Genomic DNA, 10977 nt, shown 5'->3' on the forward strand with positions numbered 1-10977 from the left:
CACAACAGAGTAAGACATGGTGAATCTTTTGATACCAAATAACTGTAATGCGAATTTTGTTGCCAGCCAACCTTTAAAAATTTTGTATATAGCTTTTTTCATAAGTAGAGGTTCCATTGTAGTCATCGATATGTAGGGCACGACAAACATCACTAGAAAAGTCACTATAAAACCATACATATACATCTATAAACAATGTCAAAATGTCACGGGGTGGAATGAACTAAAAGAAGCTTACGAGCACTGAAGCTTTGTCAGCGGATCATGAATCATTCTAGAGGCCTTGATCTCATCTATAGTGTAATGTCTCTGAAACTGAGCATATCTGCAAGATATATAAATATTTTAGAGGTAAAAATGATGGGAAATTTTGTAAGAACTTCAAGGGAAACCTGTGACTACCTTTAACAACTGCTGCAACACTTGAACGCAACAAAAACGCTGTTACTTCAACAATGCTAACACAAGTAAACTTGTAAGAATATGACTCGGTGGAAAAGTCTTAATACACTGATAAATATATGGAAATATTCAGGACAGCATTTAGAAGATACGCAAAGTTATCCCTACTTTCCATACCAAAGCAAAATTTACGGATATTGCGCTGTTACACACTTTGCCCCATCACGTACGATGCCCAACAATAGAGTTACCACGCATAGAGACAACTTACGGGTTGTTGACAGAATGCTTGTGGTTCTTGTAAGCAACTTTTGCAAATTGATCAGCAGTGGTGCCTGTGAGACAATGAAAATGTGAGAACACGCTTAAGCTATCAAAAGTTTTATATAACACATTTAGCATACACTAGCGACGAATTATCTATTTTTATTATGAATACATTACTGGTCTTCTCTTTCGATGTATTCAGCTATGTCACTGTACTAAAATATTACATAGGTACATTCTTTTGTTTTACGCTGCTAATAAAACAAACCCAACCGCGAACAAACTTGAGATATGTTTAGTGTGCTTATTTACAACAGCATATCTTGGTAGTTGTATTTGTACTGGTCGGTTAGTCGCTTGCTTAGAAACTAAGTCATGTGTAATAACGGTAAATGTCTATTTTCATCCTAAATTAAATATGAAAATGGAAATAGGTTTCTATAGGAAAAAGTGTTGAGACCTACAATGCTAGCCTGTCTTGACAAACTGTTGTTTTTACGGAGTTGTTCCCCGTCGAGCGGGGCGAGCAACACAACAGCTTGTCACAATACGCACTGCACCTGATGCATCAGCTGCACTGAAAAGGAGTCGTTTTTTCGTCTACGCGGTTTGGCTGCGATGTTATGTCGGTCGCTCCATTGGTAATCATAACGGATTTAGCCCAAAAATTTATGTAGAAAAAAATAAGATAAAAACGTCTAACCAAAGACCAGTCTCTGCGGTAAACTTTAGTAGAACTTGAGAATAAATTAAATTAAAAATAAAATCAATAAAAACAAAACTGACTGATACAAAAATAGAAATAAAACTGACTGAGCGCACAAATAACGACATGTTTAGTCGCTGTTGTTGCCTAAGTTCTTAAGTTGTACTAAAGTTTATCGCAGAGACTGGTCTCTGATTAAACGTCTATGTTATTTTTTTCTACATAAATTTTTGGGCTAAATCCATTATGATTACCAATGGAGCGGCCGACATAATATCGCAGCCAAGCCGCATAAACGGAAAAAAAAACAACTCTTTTTCAGTGCAGCTGATGCATCAGGTGCAGTGCGTATTGCGACAGGCTGTTGTTTTGCTCGCTCCGCTCGCCGGGGAACAACTCCGCAAAAACAACAGTTTGTCAAGACAGGCTAATACAATACGCAAGTGAGATACACTGAATGTACATAGACTTGAAGTCTTCTAGCGCTATTAGCTCTCCTTTTGGTTAGCTGATAGTGATTGAACAGCCTTGCAAAAGTTTCTACTATGGCATGAGAAGATATTCAACGATAAATTGCTACGAGCTCTCCATTTAAATGCTCATGACTCATATGATCATGGTTTAGTTATGACAGCAGGTTTCTATTATGCTGTAGAGCAATGGGAATGTCAGTGTAGGGAAATGTATCAATATCTGTAGAGAATGTCAGTGTACCGTCATCTATATATCTATAATACAGTTCATACCATGCCTTCAAATGTAGAAACATATTTCTGTAACATTCATCTTGTACTTTCATGTACACCGTAAATGTCTATTCCCACGTTCAATGCCAATGAAACATACCATATCTCTTCATATGCTCTCTACCAGCATTGCCAAACATCTGTGGAGCTAATGGAGAAGACTCCGGTTCCATAACCTCAAACATGGCTGCCACGTGCTTTTCCATTGGGTTAACTCGATCATCGTACTGCAACAGCAATGGTAATTACTCGCTCAACAAATCCTTTGGATAACAATATTTAATGGTAGTAGAAAGATCCTTTACAGAGCTATAATTGAAGGATATCGCTTAATCAGTGAATACCTTGTTAGAGAGCGAGCCCCTCTCCATTTTCTCAAAGCCCAGTGCGAGGGCACACTCAGCCAACCCTCCCTCCACAAACTGCCTTGCCATCATCAGTGCCGTAGAACCTGACGAGCAGGCATTGTTCACCTAACCACAACAAGTAGAATTTCGAAAGATGTATCAAGAAAAGATATGGTAGTCCTGTTCTGTCTGCAGAGAATCTTGTTACATTTCGAGAAAGAAATGACCGATCAAGCTACCAATCAGAAATGTGTGCTTGCAGTGTGATGAAGGTCTGTGATGAAGGAATTGGCATGATCTTGTATCCTGACATATACCTATGTCAGGATACATATTTACATATCTACCTGAGATATATCTCACTCAAGATGCATATCTACATATCTACTTGAGATAAACCTATGTCAGGATGCATATCTACATATCTACCTGAGATATACCTATGTCAGGATGCATATCTACATATTTACCTGACATATATCTATATCAGTATGCATATTTACCTGACATATATCTATGTCAGTATGCATATCTACCTAACATATACCTATGTCAGGATACATATCTACCTGACATGTGTATGTCAGGTAGATATGTAAATATCAGGGTGCATATTTACATATCTACCTGAAATATACCTGTATGGATGCATTTCTACCTTTGACTATAGACTTAACTTCTCTACACTAGCCCATTGATTGCCAGCAAAAAAGAAGCCTGCTCATACAGAAGATCAAGCTTAAAACAAAACTACCTGCTATGGAGGTTTCTTCAGACTGAGGGCTACCCTTTGCGCGCAATTAGCCACATCACTGTTACAAACCAAGAAGCCGTTCAATCTGAAACCCGACCATTGCTAAACGTCAATCATGCATCGGACACTGGCAACTCACGTTGTATACTGGGATGCCGGTCATGCCAAGGCCGTAGACAACCCTCTGACCAGCTGTTGTATCACCATACACATAACTGCAGCAAGCCTGCTGTATTTGACCATAACTAAGACCAGCATCCTTCAGAGCTCTTTCTCCTGTAGAAATCGGCGACTAAACGTTAGTTATTGACTGATATCAATTCTTAATTTTGGTGTCACACTACATGAAAGATTTAGAATTTTAAAGTGCACGTTAGAGCTACAGAAAAACTAAACAAGCACCACAGTAAAAATCAACAAGCATTCAGCTTACCAGCTTCTTTGCCCCAGTCAGGATAATCTCCTTCCTTGGCCCCAGGCTTGTCAAACTAAAACATATGTTCAGCTATGCTGTAAAATTTGACAGAATAGGTTAGTGACTGAGTCGTCTCAGCTGGTGATGCCTATTACTGACATCGATTTGCAGTTGATGTTTAATAATTACTCTAGAAAAATACTGACAACTCCACCCTTTTACTGGTACGGTGTTACAATACTAGTTAGACTAAATTAGAAAATATTGCGTAGGATGCCTGTGCTGCTTCATTTGCATTCATACTAGTCATTAATGGGTGGCTAGTACTGCTCACTAAAATTTTTTTCAAGTAAAAAAACCAACAAGTTCAAAGCTCGAAATTTTTTTTTAAAGGTTGACTCGCAACAAAATTCACATTACAGTTATTTGGTATCATAAAATTCACCATGTATTATTCTGTTGTGTTGTATGTGCAAAATATATGGTAATGTGATTAAAAGCTCTTAAAAGCTAAAAAACGAACAGTTAATCGCAGCCACACGAGACCGCCGTAATTTGGATTATCTTTCCAAAACGGCTCAAATGGGACGTAGTTGTTACAGGATGGTTTCTGTTTATACTTTCATGCAATCTCATTCGTCGAAATATTTTCACAAATATACTTCACGCATTCAATAAAACCATGTCTATTGTTCCTACGCGTCTATTTTATCGTCATTGTAATGCTGTCACTTTTAGCACTGATATCTTATAACTTACCGTAAAAATTCGTTAAACTTTTTAACCTTAGCTCGAAGGAGTACATATCATTGTCTGATAATCATGACGAGTCTGTTGGTTACCAGTGATAATTGAAAAGTGCTGCAAAATTATTTGCAAAGTATTGGGTCACATGATCAGATTATGACTTGACGATTAGTCTAAGCCGAAACAAAACTGTAAAGTAGCGAGTATCTATATTTGATACGGGGGTCTTCTGTAAAACCCGAAGTGTTTGTCATAAACTAGTGCTACGATAAGTTTTATATTAAGCTTTTTATTGCCCTTTCAATTCACGGGAGAACATCACGTGACAAGACGATAACCAAATTTCATGGCTACGTCAGAGAAATAAAGAGATTCTACGGCGGCTTTTCGTTTTTGAGCTTTTAAGAGCTTGTAATCACATTTCCACCTACAACACAACAGAGTAAGACATGGTGAATCTTTTGATACCAAATAACTGTAATGTGAATTTTGTTGCAAGTCAACCTTCAAGTGTTAGTACATTAATTGGATCAAAAACTTATAATATAACTGATATGAAAACAAAATAAAAACACTTTACCATAGCTGGCAGCATCTGAATATGTACCAAATGGCTTATAGATTGTGTTTTCAAAATTTTTAACGAAACTAAATAGGTAACCAACCTAATGCAAGCTATATTTTTGAAGCTGTTAGCATATGCAAAGATAGAGCTTTGAAGAAACAAAACCACAAGTGTCCTTTAGTGGGATATTGCCGAAGCCGGGCCGTAGTCTACGCACACAAAAAACAACAAAGGTCCACGTAGTTATGAGCAAAAACAAAAGTATCCATCCAAATATCTCACCAATCCGATGAGCAGCACACACAAAAACTAAACCAATCGACAGCACCACCCCTCATGTGAAAATATTCCAAGTTTCAAGTCATGTCTTGTACAACTCAGCTTATGGTTTCTCAAAACTTGTCTCCAAGTCCTTCTTAATTTGAGACTGTCCGATTACTGTTTTCTAAATGGTTGCCGCTAGCCTAGCGTCCTGCTTCAACACCACAGTAACTATCGAGGTATCGCTGAGTGCTCCCGAACGTTAGTTATAGAAATAGTTACTGAGGTGTTGAAGCAGGACGCTAGGCTAGCGGCAACCATTTAGAAAACGGTAATCGGACAGTCTCAAATTAATAGGGACTTGGAGACAATTTTTGAGAAACCATAAGGTGAGTTGTACAAGACATGACTTGAAACTTGGAATATTTTGACATGATGGGTAGTGCTGTCGATTGGTTTAGTTTTTGTGTGTGCTGCTCATCGGATTGGTGAGATATTTGGATAGATACTTTTGTTTTTGCTCATAACTACATGGACCTTTGTTGTTTTTTTTTGGGTGTGTAGACTACGACCCGGCCTCGGCAATATTCCGCTAAAGGACATTTGTGGTTAAAACAGAGTTGCTACTTAACACTTAATCAAACTGGCATCTCTATTATTAGAATCCTGATATAATTGTATGTGTATAAGTTGAATGTATCTTACAGTGTCTCAGAGTGTGATTACCTTTCTGTATTTAACTATAAATACAATCGAATGTCCTCGATACCGCTCGCTTGGAGGCATGGCTTTTTCAACTAACCGTTACTGGCTGAAGAAAAATATAACATTAAATAATTTATGCTCATTTTTAAATTTGAATTGTTCCATAACTAATGCATTACCTGTAAAGTTAACAAAAGTTATTGAATAATACTCTGGACTAAAATGGTCACTAATCTCTGGTTTGTTGCAAAATTCTTACTGATATACTTTTACTTTGAAAACTAGATCTTTGCCAATTGTATTAACTGTCTACAGAGACAATACTGGCTAGTTTTTAATGATATTCTGAAGTTTGAATTTAGCTATCCGTATTTAAGAAGAACTCAGTTTTTACTGGTGAGCCTGGATTGTGAAATTGCTCACTGTAAAGGCTTCATTAATTTCTCCCAGATCCACAGATCTACTCAGAGAACAAGAACTGTTGTATTTACACTTGCAGTATGTTATCCTTGAACATATTACTTTTATCTACACCTCCGCTAGTGAGAAGAAGATGTACAGTTTACTTCTTCTGACCTACCTATTTCATTGTACCCAAGGTTGGTTTGAGAAAACTAAGGTACACGGTCTACATATAGAGTCACATCGCTTGTTGTCGGACTGATACATAAATGCACAAGACTTGTTCAGCATGTTGATTCTTGGTAACTTATTTCATATTAGTCTACAAAATTAGGTCTCGGAAACTTAGAGCCCTATATAACTTTTCAGTCGAGCAGGTTGCAAGGTTTTAGGTGCTTAAGCAATAAATCTAGCTTTCATTCAATGATTATGAGTCATTTTTACATCTGAATGTTACATTCCCCCCAATATGCAAGGTAAAGGAATCTGATGGCTGGTAAAACCCTTTTAGGAATGATCTTCACCAAATAAAACACAAGTATGTCTTCATATTTTTCAATCACAATCACATAATGAAGAGGTACATATCTTTGAAGGTCTTAAATCTAAAACCCGTAGAACCACTAAGGCCACAGAAATCAAATGTTTTTTTTTATTTAGGCAAAAAAAGTTCCCCAAAAATAAAAGATTCAAAGGGTTTCCAACAAATGTAGCAGGAGTAATACAACCTTTCTTATATGTAAATTTGATTTTTATTGGCCGACTTATACTCCTGCTTTTTCCAAATAAGTGCGATGGCAGCCTTAAAGTTTTAAGTTACATATTGCATGGACTCAGCAAAAAGTAAGGAAATACAGGTTTCGCCTCCTCACTTTTCTTTGTCTTGAGTGAAAGATGAGTAATATTTGGGTATTTTCGACATTCGTTACGCCTCAATTTTCTTCATTGATATGACTTTGAAGCTACTCCACATTGGTTGTTTAAAAATGTGTCAGCAGTTCTAAAGTTGAATGCCGTAAAACCATTATCAACTGTCAATCTTTAGTTTGGTTGGCAGACCATGTGGGAAAGAATTCTGCTTGAATTCTATAACATTTTCTCTCATTTATCACAATTCCAGAAATGGCACTGCAATATAGCACTGCAAAGCCTTTTAGAAATGGCTACTCTGTCATTGTGATAGATCTGTTGATAGTTATCAGTTTTTCTTCCATTGTTTTAGAGCCATCATCACCAGCTTTATCATATCGTTTTAATTCCCAGCCTCATCACTAACCACTTTTACCTTAGCTGGCAATTTGCGTACCAAGTAGTTATGGTATGCAGAAGCAGATTTCCTGTCTTCACCACAATGCTTGATGAGTAATTATATATACTCAGCAAGCGTTTCTTCAAAGCAGTCCACAACAAGTGCTCTGAAATAGCTTTGAGGCTACATGTTTTTGTAACCTCCAGAGAAGTTATTTAATGAAGCTTTGCAGCAGGCTATTGAAAGAAATTATTTAATTTACCACTTTAGAATTGCTAGTGTTTATTCTTACTACTACAAAACTTCAAAAATCTCCTTCAAAAACACGAAAAGGAGATGTCCACGGCGCATTATCCGTTCACTTTTTTCTCTGCGCTACAGGCTTTGTGTTGCTATGCTTTCACACAAATGTAGCTGTAAAAAGCGTTAGATGTTAATCTAATAATACCCGCCCAACCATGATCATGATGAGAGAAGAAGTTGTTTTCACTTGTCTGCTTACTAAGCTCGCAGCTCATCGATACGGCATATGGCGATCAGCTTGAACATATGAATTTCAATGCAATTGCTGACCCATAACAACATAAAATGACACTGCTCACTGAATATGCAACAAAAATCAATCCATGAACTTAAGTAATGTATATCTTTTTAAGGAAATCCAAGAATTCCAACCTACGGTGATGGATTTTGTGCATATCATTGTTGTCTACATCTTTAGTTCCTTTTGAATTGCTTTATGGCGTGATAAATTTCCTGTGTTTATAGATATACACATTTGCTCTCATATAGCTTTCAGTTTCAGTATCTCATCGAAATGTGCAAAATACAAATCATAATACGCATTGCATAAACATGTGTTAAGCTCTAATAATGATGATTAATTGGCTACATAAAATGTACACCACAAAGTAATAAATGTTTTAACAATCCAACTATGTTAAATTATTATTACAAACCAAAGTAGAATTAATTGTTTAATGTCAGAGCCAAAATCAAATGTAGTAAAAACAAAATTGCAAAGAACAGAGGCCTAACTAGAAACCTGTAATTACATTTTTTAAATGACAAAAGGCTAGTAATGTATATAAAGTTAGAAATAGAGCCTGCCTATTAATCGTTACTGTATTATGAATATAGGTTTAGAATATTGGCTAAGACGGGACATGGACAATTAGTCAATTCCATCACACAACTGCAAATCGCTGCTTTGCAACAGCACACCAAACTTTCTTCGGTGGACTAACGTATACACCTTAATAATATTTTATTTTTCCTAAAAGTAATGTCTTACATACCTTCGTCATTCCAACACCAACAACAAAGACTCTTCTTTTTAGGCCCATTGCGATTGTGTTTCTGCAATCATCATAACCGGCATAACAAATAATTATCAAAAAATATACGAGTAACAGGAAACGTCTGGAACTATCTACTTCAAAAAATTTTTTGATTTCTATTTGTGAAAGAAGCAGGCCTGTCAAACCAAGAGTAGGGCAATGCTTGAGATTTGGTTTTGGGGCAATTTTATGTATCAATGATAGTATACAAAAAATGTGGAAATTGGGGCAAAAATCTCACGCATCTCTCACTTATTTTCATTTTTTCTTTAGTGTGATTGCATGAGTTTCACGCCCAATGCGTGAGAGTTGGCAGGCCTGGTAAGTTACCTACAGACCTGCCAACCCTGGAGTGGAGAAAAGAGTGAGAGTCTATTTTGGAGGCAATGAAAACGCGAGGATTTGATAAGTGGGGTAAATTTTCATAGCATATAAAAACACCACAGTGAAAAATAATATAACTCCATATGGAAGCCAGATGTCGTGGAGGTTATTGATAGATGAGAATGCCACAAATATGTTTATACATAGTTGTTTATTAGTTGTAAGTATATGACTACTACTTGAAGATTGGGGCAAAAAAAACAGGTTTGCTTGGGTAAAAGGGGCAATTGCGTGACACGAGCGTGAGATATGTGAGGCATGGAGCAATTACGTGAGTCTCACGCCCAATGTGTGAGAGTTGGCAGGTATGGTTACCTACTTAGTAATGTGTAGGTTATTGCTGTAACTATCAATAGTAAGACACACAACGGCTCTATTTGCTAGGAAAGTACGCAAGTCATACAGATAGATGCACTTTACTAACTTGATGAATTTTTTTTATATCAAGTTGCAATGAATGGTTGCCTGGTTCTGATATAAGTTCTATGATATTGCACAAATTATTAGTGATACATAAAAACTTTGACTAAAAATTCATATATTATTAAGAAAAAGAGCGGTGGCAATAAATTGATGCAGATGCCAATTAAGCAACTGTCACATTACATCTTAACATCTGGTATTGTTAATTGTCGTAGTACAGATTATCAAGAACACCCGAGGTCTTCGTCTTAAGCAAAAACGAATGATCCAAAAATTGCCGTTTCAAAGTTCACGGATCTGCAAAAAGCATCGCCTTTGATTCACAAACATGGCGTTAACTTTCTAAGTTAGTAGTCAAACTTATGACAGCTTATTGGATTTTTAGCTAACATCGACGTCTTTGCTTTAATGATTATGTGGTACGAATACGATTTATATCATGAACATTTGAGACAGCAAAACAGTTCTTACCATAGCGATAGGTTTCAAACAGGTTGCTCAAATAATAATCGTTATAACCTAACGATTTTAGTAGGTAGTTACTACGTTCTCGGACTGATGCACATTTTGGGACTTCCGTCAAAAGAGTTCACAAAGCTCTCTGCTTCTTTAATTTATTTAAAAAGATCGAAATTCTAATTTATAGCGTATGCATATATGTTTTGCTACAATTATAAATACGCTAGCAATCTGTCATTAATGGTTTAGTTTGTTTTAGTATTACTGCAAACATAGAGCTTCTTGAAGTGGCTTTCGCTATGAATGTTTTCATACATAAATTGCTCGACGTATCTGTAACGACAGTTTTTTAAACGATTTTTAAGACTACGAGCTAGAAAGTTTTAAAATAACAATATTTCTTGTGAATAATGCTTTATATCTGAGTTAGTCACATTAATTGTTTAGTATAACTTTATTACTGGAATATTGATTAATTTAAATCTGAAGACAGATTGACATTTAAAATTTAGGCGTTTTATGTTAATCATATAGGGTTGTAATAGTGAAATATTTTGTAGGTTTATTTGTTTATTTTTTACAAATTAGTTTGGTTGTTTGTTTTGTGAAGGCTTTTGCGTTCTGTTTTATAGAAATAACATTTTAAGGAGCATTAACCAAACAAGTTTTGGTAGCGAAGTAGTTTAGCACACTGATATGTTTTTATTTGTTGCAAACCAATTATGTAGGTAGGTAACCGTGCTGAGCAGTTGTATTTAGCTATTAGACTAAGTAGCCTGTACAGATTGATTGACAAAAGCGGTTG

At 36.2% G+C, this 10977-nt stretch overlaps 1 protein-coding gene across 1 annotated transcript in view; it reads right to left on the reverse strand.

The window, feature by feature from the left end:
* The window catches only part of LOC137394996 (sterol carrier protein 2-like), a 32472-nt gene that overhangs the window by 19788 nt on the left and 1707 nt on the right, over positions 1 to 10977 (reverse strand). The window contains exons 2-8 of the mRNA XM_068081779.1: positions 8865 to 8925; positions 3656 to 3710; positions 3362 to 3498; positions 2466 to 2594; positions 2222 to 2348; positions 674 to 737; positions 239 to 325 (exon numbers count right to left, since the gene is read on the reverse strand). Of these exons, the coding sequence (XP_067937880.1) occupies positions 239 to 325; positions 674 to 737; positions 2222 to 2348; positions 2466 to 2594; positions 3362 to 3498; positions 3656 to 3710; positions 8865 to 8925 (660 nt within the window). The remainder of the gene's footprint in view (positions 1 to 238; positions 326 to 673; positions 738 to 2221; positions 2349 to 2465; positions 2595 to 3361; positions 3499 to 3655; positions 3711 to 8864; positions 8926 to 10977) is intronic.

This window comes from Watersipora subatra, chromosome 4 (genome assembly GCF_963576615.1).
Source record: "Watersipora subatra chromosome 4, tzWatSuba1.1, whole genome shotgun sequence".
Taxonomy (NCBI): Eukaryota; Metazoa; Bryozoa; class Gymnolaemata; order Cheilostomatida; family Watersiporidae; genus Watersipora; species Watersipora subatra.